The sequence below is a fragment of the Bos grunniens genome, chromosome 23 (genome assembly GCF_055505025.1).
Source record: "Bos grunniens cultivar Pamir isolate PY7600 chromosome 23, Bosgru_T2T1.0, whole genome shotgun sequence".
Lineage (NCBI taxonomy): Eukaryota > Metazoa > Chordata > Mammalia > Artiodactyla > Bovidae > Bos > Bos grunniens.
The window spans coordinates 44,885,728-44,900,247 of NC_141187.1; the positions used below are offsets into that span (position 1 = coordinate 44,885,728).

At 49.0% G+C, this 14,520-nt stretch overlaps 1 protein-coding gene across 21 annotated transcripts in view; it reads right to left on the reverse strand.

Moving 5' to 3' along the window:
- Window positions 1-8,110: 8,110 nt before the first annotated feature.
- PHACTR1 (phosphatase and actin regulator 1) overlaps window positions 8,111-14,520 on the reverse strand; it is a 565,894-nt gene continuing 559,484 nt past the window's right edge. For all 21 annotated transcript variants that reach the window (XM_086370843.1, XM_086370849.1, XM_086370839.1 and 18 more), the window contains 4 exons: window positions 14,376-14,437; window positions 9,893-10,033; window positions 9,010-9,086; window positions 8,111-8,186 (listed from right to left, as the gene is read on the reverse strand). In XM_086370843.1, the coding sequence (XP_086226969.1) occupies window positions 8,171-8,186; window positions 9,010-9,086; window positions 9,893-10,033; window positions 14,376-14,437 (296 nt within the window). In that variant the 3' untranslated portion in view covers window positions 8,111-8,170. The remainder of the gene's footprint in view (window positions 8,187-9,009; window positions 9,087-9,892; window positions 10,034-14,375; window positions 14,438-14,520) is intronic.

The following is a 14,520-nucleotide window of genomic DNA, read 5'->3' on the forward strand; positions in this document are numbered from 1 at the left end:
GGGGTTGCTAAGAGTCAGACACGACTGAGCAACTTCACTTTCACATTTCACTTTCATGCACTGGAGAAGGAAATGGCAACCCACTCCAGTGTTCTCGCCTGGAGAATCCCAGGGACGGGGAGCCTGGTGGGCTGCCGTCTGTGGGGTCGCACAGAGTTGGACACGACTGAAGTGACTTAGCAGCATTGAATCTGTAGATTACCTTGGGTAGTATATTCATTTCCCCAATATTGATTCTTCCAATCCAAGAACACGGAATATTTCTCCATCCATTTGTGTCATCTTTTACTTATCAGTGTTCTATGGTTTTCTGAGTACAGGTCTTTTGCCTCCGTAGGTAGGTTTATTCCAAGGTATTCTTTTTGTTGCAGTGGTAAATGGGATTGTTTCCTTAATTTCTCTCTCTCATCTTTTGTTGTTAGTGTGTAGAAATGCATGAGGTTTCTGTGTGTGAATTTTGTATCCTGCAACTTTACCAAATTCATCGATTACCTCTAGTAGTCTTCTGGTGGCATGTTTAGGACTTTCTGTGCACAGTATGTCATCTGCAAACAGTGACAGTTTACTTCTTTTCTGATTTGTACTCCTTTTCTTTTTCTTCTCTGGCTGCTGTGGCTAGAACTTCCAAAACTACGTTGAGTAATAGTGGCGAGAGTAGACATCCTTATCTTATTCTTTATCTTAGAGGAAATGCTTTCAGTTTTTCACCATTGAGAATGATGTTTGCTGTGGGTTCGTCATAGATGGCCTTTATTATGTTGAGCTAGGTTCCTTCTATGCCCATTTTCTGAGGTTTTTTTTTAAATCATAAATGGGCTTTGAATCTTGTTAATAGCTTTTTCTGCATCTATTGAGATGATCATATGGTTTTTATTCTTTAACTTGTTAACATGGTATATCACATTGATTTGCATATATTGAAGAATCCTTGCATCCTTGGGATAAATCCCACTTGATCATGCTGTATGATCACTTTAATATGTTGCTGGATTCGGTTGGCTAGTATTTTGCTGAGCACATTCTTGTCTATGTTCTTCAGTGATATTGGTCTGTAATTTTCTGTGTGGTATCTTTGTCTGGTTTTGGTATTACAGTGATGGTGGCCTTGTAAAATGAGCTTGGGAATGTTCCTTCCTCTGCAGTTTTTTGGAAGTGTTTCAGAAGGTCAGGTGTTAGCTGTTCTCTAAATGTTTGGTAGAATTTGCCTGTGAAGCTGTCTGGTCCTGGACATTTGTTTGTTGGAAGATTTTTAATTGCAGTTTGAATTTCATTACTTCTGATTGGTCTGTTTATAATTTCTTCTTAGTTCAGTCTAAGAACTTGTCCATTCCCTCCAGGTTGTCCGCTGTATGTGGCATGCAGCTGCTTTTGCAGTAGTCTCTTATGACCCTTTGTATTTCTGTGTTGTCAGTTGTGATTTTTTTTCACTTTTATTGATTTGTAGGCTTTTTTTTTTGTTGGTGAGTCTGGCTAAAAGTTTATCAGTTTAATCTCAAAGAACCAGCTTTTAGTTTCATTGGTTTTTGCTATTTTTTTTCTATTTCATTTCTTTCTGCTCTGATTTTTATGATTTCTTTCCTTCTACTAACTTTGGGTGGGTATGTATTGTATTTATTGCTATTCTTTTAATCATTTTGAGGCATTTTCGTAGTTCTTTCTTTGTTCCTTCTTTTCCCTTGTGATTTGATGATTAGAGTTATGTTTGGATTCCTTTCTCTTCTGTGTGTATCTGTTATAGAGTTTTGGTTTTTGGTTACCATGTGGTTTACATATAGCAATCTATATGTATATAATTAAGTTGCTGATCTCTTAATTTCAAATACATTTTAACATCCCAGCGGTTTTACTCCCCTCTCCCACATTTGCTGTTTTTTGCATCATATTTTACAACTTTTGTGTCCCCTTAACTACTTATTGCAAATATAGATGATTTTACTCCTAACCCTAACACTTCTTTTAATCTTCCTGCTAGTTTTATATGTGGTTGATTCACTGACTTTACTATAAGTCACTGCCTTTACCAATGAGTTTTTCCTTTCTTAATTTTCATATTTTTAGGTGTGGCTTTTTCTTTTTTGCTTAGAGAAGTCCTTTAACATTTCATATAAGATTGGTAGGGTGGTGCTGAACTCTTATCTTTTGCTTTTCTGTGTAACTTTTGATCTCTCCATCAAATCTGAATAAAAGCCTTGCTGGGTAGAGTATTCTTGGTTATAGATTTTTTTCCCTTTCATCACTTAAAAAATATTATGCCACTTCTCTTCTGGCATGCAGAGTTTTTGCTAAAAATTTAGCCAATAGCCACATGGGAATTCCCTTGTACATAACCTGTTTTATTCCTCTCCTTTTATATTCTCTAATTTTTGCTGTTTTAATTACAATATATCTTCATATGATCCTCTCTGGTTTGGTTCTGTTTGGAACTCTGTGCTTTTCGAAGGTAAGAGGCCTGTTTCCTTCCAGGTTAAGGAAGTTTTTAGTTATTATGTCTTCAAATATGTTCTCTGCCCACCCCACCCCCTTCCTTCTGTCATACAAATGTTAGCTTATTACTGACTGGGGGGGTTTTTGCAGAAACTAATGGCTGTGGCCAGTGATTTTTATCTTGGCCGGCCTCAAATTCTGTCGTCTCAGTGACGTTTTGTGGGTTGTTACATCTGACAGTCACACCTGGAAAGTCTCCAACACTATTCCATTTTCACTTTCTATATCAGAATCAATCACCTTTTTAGAATCCCACCAGGCTCCTCTGTCCGTGGGATTTCCCAGGTAAGAATACTCGTGTGGGTTGCTATTTCCTTCTCCAGAGGATCTTCCCAACCCAGGGATTGAACCCACGTTAACTGCTTGGCAGGTGGATTCTTTGCCACTGAGCCACCTGGGAAGACCCTCTGGGGGTATGGGTCTTGACTAAACCAGACTCTGTCCCTCCTAACCATCTTGTGCTTCTTTCTTTATATTTTAGTTGTAGAAGATCTTTTCCTTTAGATTCCAGTCTGTCTCACCAATAGTGGCTCTGTAAAGAGCTGTAATTTTTGGTGTGCCCATGGGAGGTGGTCAGGGTCTTCCTATTCCACCATTTGGCAAAGTCCTCAAGAGCTAACGTTTAGTAAGGCCTAACTCTTATGTCAGACACTGTGCTGAGCACTTTACACATGTTATTTAATCCTATCAGGCTTATAAAATAGGTGCCATCATTCCCATTTTAGAGATGAGAAAGCTGAGGCACAGTGAGATTAAGTAACTTGTCTGAAGTTGCTCAGCTGGTAAGCGCTGAAGAGCCAGGGTTTCTCCCAGGGCCTCAGTCTGACCCACGCTGCTGCTCTGTGACACCTGGACACCTGGGTCAGGAGCTCAGGGGGATCTGGGTTTTACCTGTAGATATGGAGTCATCTGAGGCTGGGATAGCACTGAGGCCTGGGGAGCCAGCCAGGGAGCATTCCGGGTGTCAAACTTGTCCTTGGGTGAATAATCAGGGGTAAGTGCCCGCATCACTGAGGTGCCCTTGAACTTGGGGTGCTGTAGGGGACAACAGACTGTATCTTAAGCATCACAGCTCAAAGCTCCAAGGCCCCTCCAGGGTCCTTGGCCCAGAGGAAGCGGGAAGCGGGACAGTGTAATATGGTTGAGAGCAGCTTTAGGACAAGCCCCCATGAAGACACCTGAGCGTGCAGGTCCCAGTGCCAAGCAGTCCCCCAGGAGCCCAGCTCCAGGCAGGGAGGCATGGCAGGTGTGGTGTCCAAGCTGTTCCCCAAGAGCCTTCCCCAGCAGGACTTACGCAGAGCTCACTGGTCCCAAGGACTAAGCGCTGTAAAAATTCAGGTAACCCAAATCTTAGCTGATGTCCTTGAGGACACTACAGGACCCGTAGAGTTCAGTGTCCCCACTTTCCACATGAGGATATTGAGGCCCAGAGAAATTAAGTGACTCGGCCAAAACTGTCCAGTTAGAGGTAATGGTGGGGCCATAATTTCTGTCCTATGATGACCAGAGGGTGGACACAGCAGGCCCTCTACCTATTGAGAATGTGTAGTCACGACCTTCTTTACTTCGTAAAGGGCCCTCTTCCTTCTGTCCTACAGGCCAAAGCCTGTTGGAGCTTTTCTTACTCTAGTCCTTTTGCTCCCCTAGGTAACTACCACCAAGTTCTGACTTGTTAAGGTCAGAGAATTCTGGAGTGAGGAAGACCACAGAATGACAGAGAAGCTCTTGGCCTGCAGTCCTTTCTGTAGACCACTCAGCACCGCTGTCTGCCAGGGCCTTGGCGTTCCTCTTCCCACACAGGTGAGGGCTTGTCCAGGCCCCTGCCATGATCCCGCTGAGCTCCAGCAGGGCCTTGCCACTGCTGCTCAGCAAAGAAACGAGCAGTGTACCTGTTCCCCTGGCCCACTGAGGATGGAGGCTCCCAGGCAAAGGGAAGCCAGCTCCCTCTGGATGGATCGCCTAAGCCCTTGAAGTTGCTCAGAAGTGTGATGCCTAGGCCAGTGGCATCAGCATCTGCACTAGGAAAGGACGCCCCAGTGATCCCTGGCAGTGGCACGGGGGGACGGCACCATGCCAGGCCGTCTTCCCCAAACCATCTTCCTTTGTTAGCAGACCAAGGGCATCTTGGGTAGTGTCACCACCTAAAACGCAGCCGGCAAGCCCTGCAGCCCTTTGTGCTTCCCCTAAAGCCTCCAGAAAGACACACTGGGACCAAAAGGTTAAGCGATAAAAGGTCTGGGCTTTTTTTTACAGGATAAACACTCAGGTTGCTCAAGAAAGGAGACAGATGTATATACTCTCAAGAGCAAAGTCATCTGGGGCTTTTGCTTGGGGACAGTAATTTATCATTCCCAGACTACTAAAGGACAGAAAACTGGAAATACATTTAGATATTCTTTAAAAGATGTTTAGAAGAAAAAAAAAAAAACACTTTTGTGTGCTAGAACTTACCTAGAAAGTTCATCATGTATGTGCAGCATTCCTTCCCTTCCCCAGCAGTACCAGCTACATGAGGTGGTTCTGTGTTTTCATAACTCTTGTTCTTTTGCTGATGAGCTGACCTACCACTCCCCCCAACCAATCTAATAAATTTTCGGTGGTTCCTGCTGGTTGTCAGTAAAAACACACAGGAGTCAAGGAAATGTTTTTTTTTAAGACTTTTTTTTTTGGTTTGTTTTTAAAGAAACTGCATACATCATCAGAGACAAACAATAATTTAAATACCATGCAGTTTCTGTCTGTACAAAACCTAGGCCATAGAGCTCCAGTTTAATTTGTATCCTATTTACATTGTCTTCCTCATACAGCCGTCGTCTGTTAAAGCAGAACACGGGAGCGCGCTCCGGTAAAAGACAAACTATGTACAGACACCCAGGAAGCAACCAGAGGAAAGAACCATGTTGGGGATCAACAGACAAATGGGAGGAAAAGTCGTCTAAGGTGACCTTCGCCCACTGACTGTGCACGGGGGGGGAGCCTGAAGTTCCATTCACCGAAGCACACAGCACGGTTTTCATTCGGCAAGTATAAATACACGTTCATAGGCAGGAGAAAAATAAGCTCAGAGATTTTCATCACATCCACCGTCACATCGTTTGGTTTCTCTAATCTGACATAAAGGCTAAAGTTTTACAGAGCTTTGAGGGCCTTTGGGGAGGAATAGGTCAGCGATTTCCAAGGAGCAGGTAGGCCCATGGCAGTCTCCTCAGTCCTGGATAGGGTGGGGACCTCGGGCAGTGTTTGATTGATCAGAGGGAAACGTTTTGATTTGAGAAATCTCAGGTTGTTCTTGTGCTAATGCAAATGACAAAAAGCTCAAACTAGCTTTTTCAGAAAAAAAGGCGCACTGTAAACCAGCCAGCCTACCTTTTTCCCACCTCACCCCCCACCACCATATCAAATTGTCATTTTGGAAAGAAACACATTTTTTTTTCAGTTGTTTTAACAATGTGGCAAAAAGGAAATTTGGATAGATTTCTGTAAACACCTCAAGATTTCAAGAAAAGAAAGACAGCAGAAGGTCCTTCCTGTGACCTACAGAGGTTGCTGAGCCACTTCCAATGGGCTCGGGAGAGCCCAGCTTGGGGCAGTGACACGGGAGGGGCACCCTTCAATTTGTAGGGAGTTACTTCCGGAAAAAGCTACTCTGCAGGAGCAGCAGAAACTGTGTTCAGTTTCTTTCACATGCAAAGTGGCTGCAACAATGGGGCACTTGGGGTGGGAACCCGGAACCCCTGGCAGGCGCGCTGCAGGGAACTGGACTGAGGCATCATGTTCCCAAGACACTGAAAGGCCCGGAACCCAGGCCAGCAGAGAAGCCCCTGGCCTGTGTGGGAGACGTCCAGGCAGGGGAATGAGGTCCCTTAGGACTCGCTCTTGGGCCAGGAGAAGGCTGACCATCATAACACTAGAAGCCCAGGCTCAGACCCTGGCCAAGGTGGGCACCTCCAGGAAAACGTGCCCATGTAGAGGGGTTACACGGAAGAGCCCCGCATCCTTCACCACACCATCTGCACATTCAAACGTCAGTAAGTCTTTTGGGAAGACACTGTTTACAGCCACGCTAAAATCCTGGCCACGTTTTCCCTGAACAACGCCTCTACTCACAGCGGTTAACTATCCGGATTCAACATTCAAAGAAGAGAGGAAGGGGGTGATGCGTCCCAGGGCTGGGCGCCAGGCGCTGTGAGGAAAGCGTGTGCCAGCCTGGCACCGGCCAGTGGGCACCGCCTGGAACGCTGCCGGAGCTCCCCTGCCAGGTGCATGGTGACACCACCCCGGGGAGCCATGAGGGCCAGCGGAGAAGGAGCCCGCCCTCACCTGTGGTGATGGTGGGGCAGCCCCAGGGTAATGTGATCCCACGCAGCTTGGGGTGGGAACTGGTTACCTCTTTTTTTTTTTTTTGGTGAAGGCCAAGCTGGAATCCTTCTAAAGCCTGGGCCTGTGTGGTAGGGCTCTAGCCATCACCGGGAGAGCTGGTGGAACAACCAAGATCACAGCAGGAGGCCAGGCGGAGCTTCACAGCCATAGCCCGGAGGGGAAGGAAGTAGCTCAGGTGGCCTCCTACGGAGAGCGGTCAGGGTCTGGAGGGGTCCCTCCTCTGCCACACCCTGTCACTGTTCTCCTGTGATCACAGGTGAGGAGGATGGACAGAGATCCGACCTCTGTCACCCTCACCAGCCTCCAGAGGGAGAGGAGGGATGCTCCCTGGAGAAGCAGGTACCTCCTGGTGGGCGGGGCCGGTGCCTGCCCCGACCCTGGGGCTTCTGCACGGACACCTACGGGCATGGCCAGCCTGGAAGGGCCTCGGGTAGTTGTGGAGGACCTGCTGGGGGAAGCCAGCCGTTCAGGAATGGATCCTGGCCTGGTCCTCAACTCAGAGGCCGTTAAAGGCCCGGCCACCCGGTCCCCAGCCCTGGGGTACATGCAGAGAGAATGAACATCAGCCAGGCGGTTGGTCACCCCAGCCTGGGTACCTTCCACAGCGGCATTATGATCGCACACGTGATGCCACTCAGATAGCAGAGGCTGCTGGCATGTGTAAGATCCCCTGTGACTCTGGGCTCGTCTAACGACAGCCTTCCCCTGCAACACCAGAGCTTCCTGGAGGGCAGCTGGCTCGGCCCGAGGGGACAGGACAGGCACTCGTGCCTGCCTTCCACACCTGGAGCGCACGCACTCTGAGGCCAGCCCGGCGACCACAGGCTCCCCGGGGAAGGGCTCTCCCCGTAGTTCACCGCGTGGGTGGTGCGGCCTCCTTCAGCAGCCTCCTCCGGTCGGGCGCCACCCCCGGGCTGTCTGCTTCTGCACAGTCGTCCCACGACAGATCCACCGGCTCGGTATTCTCTGGACTCAGGGGACAGACACTTTGGCGGTACAGGCTCGAGGGAGCCTCAGCAAACGCGGTACCTGCCGGCCTGAGGCCCAGGGCCGCTTTGAGCGCGGGCAAGTCTTCGGTGCCCCCGGCCCGGGACGGGGCACGGTCCCTTATCCTCGGCAGCGCCGGCAGCCTAACCATCACGTTTTTGCAAGCAGAATCCTGTGTTTCCTTTTCTTTTTCTTCTTTTTAAAAAAAGGCAGTTCATAAGATTTACATCATAATGGGGAAGTGAATAAATACCAGCACTTATGGTTCTTATAAATTTATGTTTTGAAGACAGCATAGCACTCAAGAGGAATTCGACTGTTAAGGTCGGTGAAACCTAGGAATACAAAACAACTCAGTCAAGACCCAGCGGCTGCCCATGGTGTCGGACCTGACAAGGCCAAGCTCTCCAGCCTCCATCCTTGTTTGTGACAGCCACAGGGAGGCTTAAATCTCCAACCAAAGGCAAATAAATCTCCATAGGACCCCCGGAGAACCTGAGGCCCATCCAGTGCACCCCTGGTTTTGGAGTTTAATCTGGAGCTCCCCAGGGGGGCCGCAGCCCAGGTAAGGAATCAGCAGCAAGGCGGGGACCCCCAAGCTCCTGTCCCCGAGTCAGGCACTCAACGTTCAACCAAGGAGAGAGGCAGGAGGAGGGAGCTGACGGCCTGTCACTAACCAGCCCCGTGACCTTGTGCAACCCCCTCCAATCTGTCTGCTTCAGTTTCGCCAAGAAGCACCACACAGGACTGTCTGGAAAAAGGACACCGAACGGCAGGCGTGACCCCCACCTGGAAGTACCACGAGGATCTGGTACCCTGGCCCGGTTTGGTCTCTGCTGTAATCAGCAACGACCTTTCCTCCTCAGCTTATGTTTTCATAAATACCCATTCCGTCGTGGTCTGGCACTCAGCAGATCTTTAGGCTGCAGGCTCTGAGAAGGCTGCATTCAGCCCAGACCTCGCACACACTCCTCTACTTTCAGTAACCATGGTGGAACCTGGATCCCTCCACGTGGATCTTTCTTTTATCTTCCCCCCTCACCACACCCACCACTGCCCAGCACTTGTCCTCCAGAAACGGTGAGGATAGTTCAGTCCGGGGTAAATATTATAATTTGAAGCGGGAAAGAAAAAAAAAAGAAACCTCTTGACACTAACCTTGTTAAATGCCTACTCAACTCGTGAACTTCCATTTCAGTGCTTTTAAATTCGTTCAGCTCCTTCCGAATGGCAGCCTAGAAGAAAGAGAAGCCCGTGAGTGTGTGGAGGAAGCAGACAGCTCACCTTCTATTTTATTCCTGAAAACGTCAGGAAACCTCTTCAACAAAGTCAGACAGGTGCGTAAAGTAGAATCTCACCACTGAGTTACCCTGAGATAACAGAGTTACCCTGAGATACTCTTTAAAAAGTGGAAGTGTTAGTCACTCGGTTGTGTCCAACTCTTTACACCCCTGTGGACTGTAGCCCACCAGGCTCCTCCTCTGTCCATGGGATTTTCCAGGTAGGAATACTGGAGTGGGTAACCATTCCCTTCTCCAGGGGATCTGCCTGACTCAGGGATCGAACCCAGGTCTCCTGCATTGCAGGCAGATTCTTTACCATCTGAGCCACCAGGGAAGCCCCTTTAGAACCTACGAAGAATCCCCTCCCCCCCAAATCTAAGATACAAACAGTTCGATTTGGGGTTCTGCCCGGAGCTGTTCATCCGGGCAGCGAGAGGGCCCGTCCACCTGGCCCACATCCTGGGGTCCCTGGTGCACACTGAAAGGTCAGCCCCTGGTCTTGCTGCGGTGGATCTAAGCTCAGAATGCACAGTGACACCTCAGGATGGGTCCTTCCAGAGCTGGTGGGTCAGAATCCCCCAACCAAATTAAGGGAAGGAGTGTGGCCCATCCCTGGAGCCTGCCGGCCAGGCTATCTGCCTCCAGTGCCCACCCGGGCACCTCAGCTCTGCTCCTGGGCTCTGCGCAGGCTCCCAGCAGCGTGCTAGAGACCCAGCGCTTGGTCGAGAGGCCTGGGCAGCCCTCCCCACCCCTCTCACTTTGTCGGCAGCGGTGAGGCGGGTCCAGGGCTTGTCGGCCCTGCGGTCATAGTCCTGAGCGTCGGCCACCTCCACGTAGTCGCTGAAGCGGATAAGGATCTTCCGTTCCCGAAGCTCCTCCACTGTGGGCCTCTGGCTGAGCTGCGGGAGAGAGAGAGAGACATGGATGCGGTCAACCAGCCACGTTTTAGATCACTTGGTCCACCCGTGAGTGTACATGTGAGAACCCGAGGTGGAGAGGCGCAGCTGACACATCACACACCAGTGAGGGCAGGGCCCCGGGGACCCAGGGCTCCTGATTCCTGGACCTGGGGCTTCTCCAGACTCTGTGAAGGAGTTGACTGTCTCGTGAGCCGCCTCCAGGACTATTCAGACAAGCGGCCAGGCTGCGGAACAACACTGCAGCGTGTGTCTCTGTGTGGGTGTGGTGGGTCTTCCCACATGTACCTGCCTTTCCCACCAGGTGAACCGAAACCTTACACAACAGGTTTGTATTATTCTGGATTCGTGAACTGACCTGTGTGTCAAATTTAGTGCTCTCTGCAAGATGGGTTTGTAATCTTTGTGTTTGGGGTGTGCAGGAATTAGGAGTGTGTTGATTTACGCGACCATGGAGACCCTGCCCCTCACTAGCTCAGTAGAAAGGTGCGCCCAAAGGCAGAGCGAGGCCGCGTTGATGCCGAGGAAGACTTGGGACGGGCTCTCTAGAGGAGTCTGCGGTGAAGGAATGAAGCAAGTGAGGGCATTTCACCATCTCCCCTGTCGCCTGCTGGCATCCTCCCTTTGAACTTTCACAACTCGAGGCCGACGTTTCTATTATCTCTTCCTGTCACTAGGTTTAATTTCCTCTGGAGCAACACAGTTGCTCTCTCTCTAGGAGGCTGTCAATTCATGTTCAGCCAATGTTATTTAAAAGCAATTTTTCTCTAAGCCTTAGACTGTGTTTAATTCTATTAATAGAAGATGCGGTCAAATAGAATCTTAGCACAAAGGCCTATGAAACAAACACATGCAAGCAAGTCCAAACCACCTCTGGCTGTTCTGACTCTATCTTATGCAGCTGCCATACACCTTAGGCTGGTGCCAGAATGTTCCAGCTTGCCACCAACTGGCCTCTAATGGAAAACCATAATTAGATGACTGCCTGGCCGGCGCTGAACAGAAAGAATGGGGACGCCGACTGCCAGGCTCCAGATGGGACCCGAGCAGCCTGCCGCTACCCCTCAGCCAAGGGACGAGAGACCTGGGGATCACAGGTGTGTTGGGTGTGACTGGTCCCCAGTCTGGACGCTGCAGCTCCCCCTCCGAGTGGCTCCTGTCTCTCCTGGTTCCCAGGCATTTTGGTGTCGGCGGTGGCCTCTTGCAGGAAACCCAGAGGTTTCCCGGGCTCGATGGTCAGGGTTTGCTGTCAGCAAAAATGGGGGTCTATCCTGACTCAGAAATGAGTGCAGGGAGCTTCATAGTGTCATTACAATACAAAGAGCCATTTACCATAATACGCTCAGTTGTGTCCTACTCTTTGCAACCTCATGGACTGTAGCCCACCAGGCTCCTCTGACCATGGGATTCTCCGAGCAGAATACTGGAGTGGGTAGCCATGCCCTCCTCCAGGGGATCTCCCCGACCTAGAGATCTAACCGGGTCTCCTGCATTGGCAGGCGGATTCTTTACCATCTGAGCCAATTGAGTACTTCATTATCATGATAAATGCCTGTCTGCATTATAAAGACTCCTACTCACAGCCCCAGTTTTTGTTTCTGATTGGTAAGGTTTACCCTGGGGTGCCAGACAAACAGTACCGTTTGTTCAGTGTGCCATGCAAGCATGGAATTTCTACTTTAAATTTCTGGAAATCATGGTCTGGATTTTGCTCATAGCCTGTCTATGGTAGAGTCTGGAGTGAACAGAAATCTAGAGATTGGCTCTGAAGGTAAGGGACTCTTTTTCATGCCTGAATCTGATGGGGATGAGGAACTGGGCCCAGGTGCTACCAGGGAATGAGCGAGGAGGGCCCTGGGTTTTCCTGCTGGGAGAGTCTGACTAACCACCACCGGGATTCAGTCATGAGCAAGGGCTCACAAGCCTAGCCATGTGGGCTGAGGAGAGGCGCTTTTGGCTCACGACTGGCTCTCACCTTCCAGGTAAAGTGAACCCAGGTTACCTGCCTGGATGCTAAGGAAACAGTCTCTGCAGCCAGAGTTGGTTTTCCAGGAATGACGGGCTGCAGAGGTTGGCAGCATTATGTTTCCATCTACGAAAGTGTCAGTTGCAAACGCTCAACAAAAGGGTACACGTCAAGACCCTAATCCCACTACTAATACAACCCGACCCAGGTAAAGTTCTTCCCTGCCTGCCTTCCAGCCAGCCTCCCTCCCTTCTTCTCATCCATCCATCAGGCTAGCTAGCAATTTTTTGGAAGTGGAAAACAGGCACCTACTAAAAGATGAAGCAATGATTTTTTAGGTTTGTCTCAATTTGGCAGAAGAGAATGCCTGGTCTGTGGCGATCAGCATCCGCTACTGTGTTTTCTTTTTCTCAGGTCTTGACAGAAGGATATGGAGGCAATCCTGGGGCTGAGGGAAGGTATGCCCGCCCCATCCTGCCCCCCGACCTCTGGCATCTGGTCTTGCTGCGATAAAGGCTCCTGAGGAGCAGAATGTGTCCAGGGCCAGGAGGTGGTACAGATTCCCTACCAGCTGCCAGGCCCCACACCTCTGTTCACAGAGCCAGATGTGAAAGCTACTTTCGGTCTCTCCCTTATAAAAAGCAGCCTAGCCCTTCCCTCAAGCTCATTATCTCTAATTCCCTGAGCCAGTCCCAGGGGATGGCAGATGCTGAAATTACAAGGCACTTTTCCTGGGAGAAGAGAGAGGTAACTGGGAGGAGGAAGAGGCATTTATCTTGAAGACTTGCAAGAACTATGGGTATTTGGGGACCCCACCCCCTCGCTCTCCCAGGGGAGATGGTGTGGGAGGAAACCCTCTTCTCTCACCCCTTCCTGCCAAATTATGCAGTTAGTCAAGTTTTCCCCTGCAAGATCGTATACTTTTTTTTTTTTTCAAAGAGAATTAACTTCATGTCCAAATCTTTCTGTATTACTAGCTTTTAGCAAGAAACCCTCAAGTTTAGGAGAATTGGGGGTGGGTACCAGCCGTCAACTCCCATGAACACTGCAAAAATCTGATTAAACGTTTGTTTCTGAAGGTCTAGACCTTTCTGTATCAGAAACATGGGGTCATTACCAGTCTCCTTTTGATACCCTCATCATTTCAAGGACCCACTTAGAACAATCTAATACACCTCCCCTGGTCCCCTTCGCTGCTCAGTCTCAGGAAACAGGGTGCCCTGCGTCCAAAGGCTAGGTGATCTTAAGGATGTAAGAACCAGACCTGGATCAGGGTGAGGGCACCTGGATGAAGTGAGGGCCCGAGCTCTTGTTGTAGTTTCCCACCAGGGGACACCAGCTCGTCACCGGCTCTCAGGCCCTTGCTTATCTTACTCCTTTTAACTGGGATGGCCTTTGTCTTGTCACCAGATGTTTGGGGTGCTCCAAGGGGGAGAAAGCGTTGAGAAACAAATCATCACCTTAGTAACTGGTATGATATTTCAGGATCTCTGAATTTCTTCCATTGCATAAAATGTCCATGGAGAAAAACCATTAATAAAAACTTTAAAAATTAATTTTGATGTGCCTCTGAACTGTCTTTAAGCTTTGAGTATCTTTCTCTCAAGATGGTCACTGTAGGAGAGTGATTAAAAACACTCTAGTCAGACAGAATAAAGTGTTTTCTGTGCCATCAATTATTAAATTTCTCAACATCCCCCAAGAATAGCCTCAAATAAAGAGCTTCGTATCAAAGAGGTTACTCCAAATTAGATCTGCCTGTGGGTCTACATTGCATTGCCAAGCCATCTATTTTGGGGGTTTTTATGGAAAAATATATGTAAATTCTATCTTCCTGAATTTTATCTAAGTGCTTTTCAAACATCTCCATTAGTTTATCAATATATTTGACATTTTCCTAATTAGTTGGATTTAGCATAATAGTTCTTGGGTAGTAGGTCAGAAGCAGTATCGGGAGATAAGGAAAACTCGCATTTTCCAGGGTCATAGCAAATAACTGATACATTTTGAACTACTGATGTTGATGGTGAATTTCCACTTGAGAGATGGGATTACAGTGAATTTTTACCACAGAATATTTACTGTAACTGCAAATATAATACACCTGCCATCAAGTTGCTTGGAGGGGTAGGCCGCTGTCACAAAACGAAGCAACCTAGGATGTCACCAGCCACCAGGACCGAGGGTTGTGAAGCTGTGACCACTGGCCCCTGGAGAGTCTAGAGAGCCATGTGTCCTGACACCCGAGGAATGGAACCACTGATGTCACCTCCAACAGGCCAGGCAGTGGGCAAGGCCCACACCCGAGGGGCGGGCAGCCTCCTGTCCCAGCCCCGTTGGCACAGAGAACCCTCTCACCTTTCGAGTTAACCTCCTCTTGATCTCTCTCTTCTCCTCTTGTTCCTCTTGTTCATTCCGAGCTGAAAGAAACGAGGAAGCTTTAGGTTTTGGTTGCAGTGTCCCACAAGGATGCGCCCTCTGAACCTCCGCAGGTTCTAGGCCA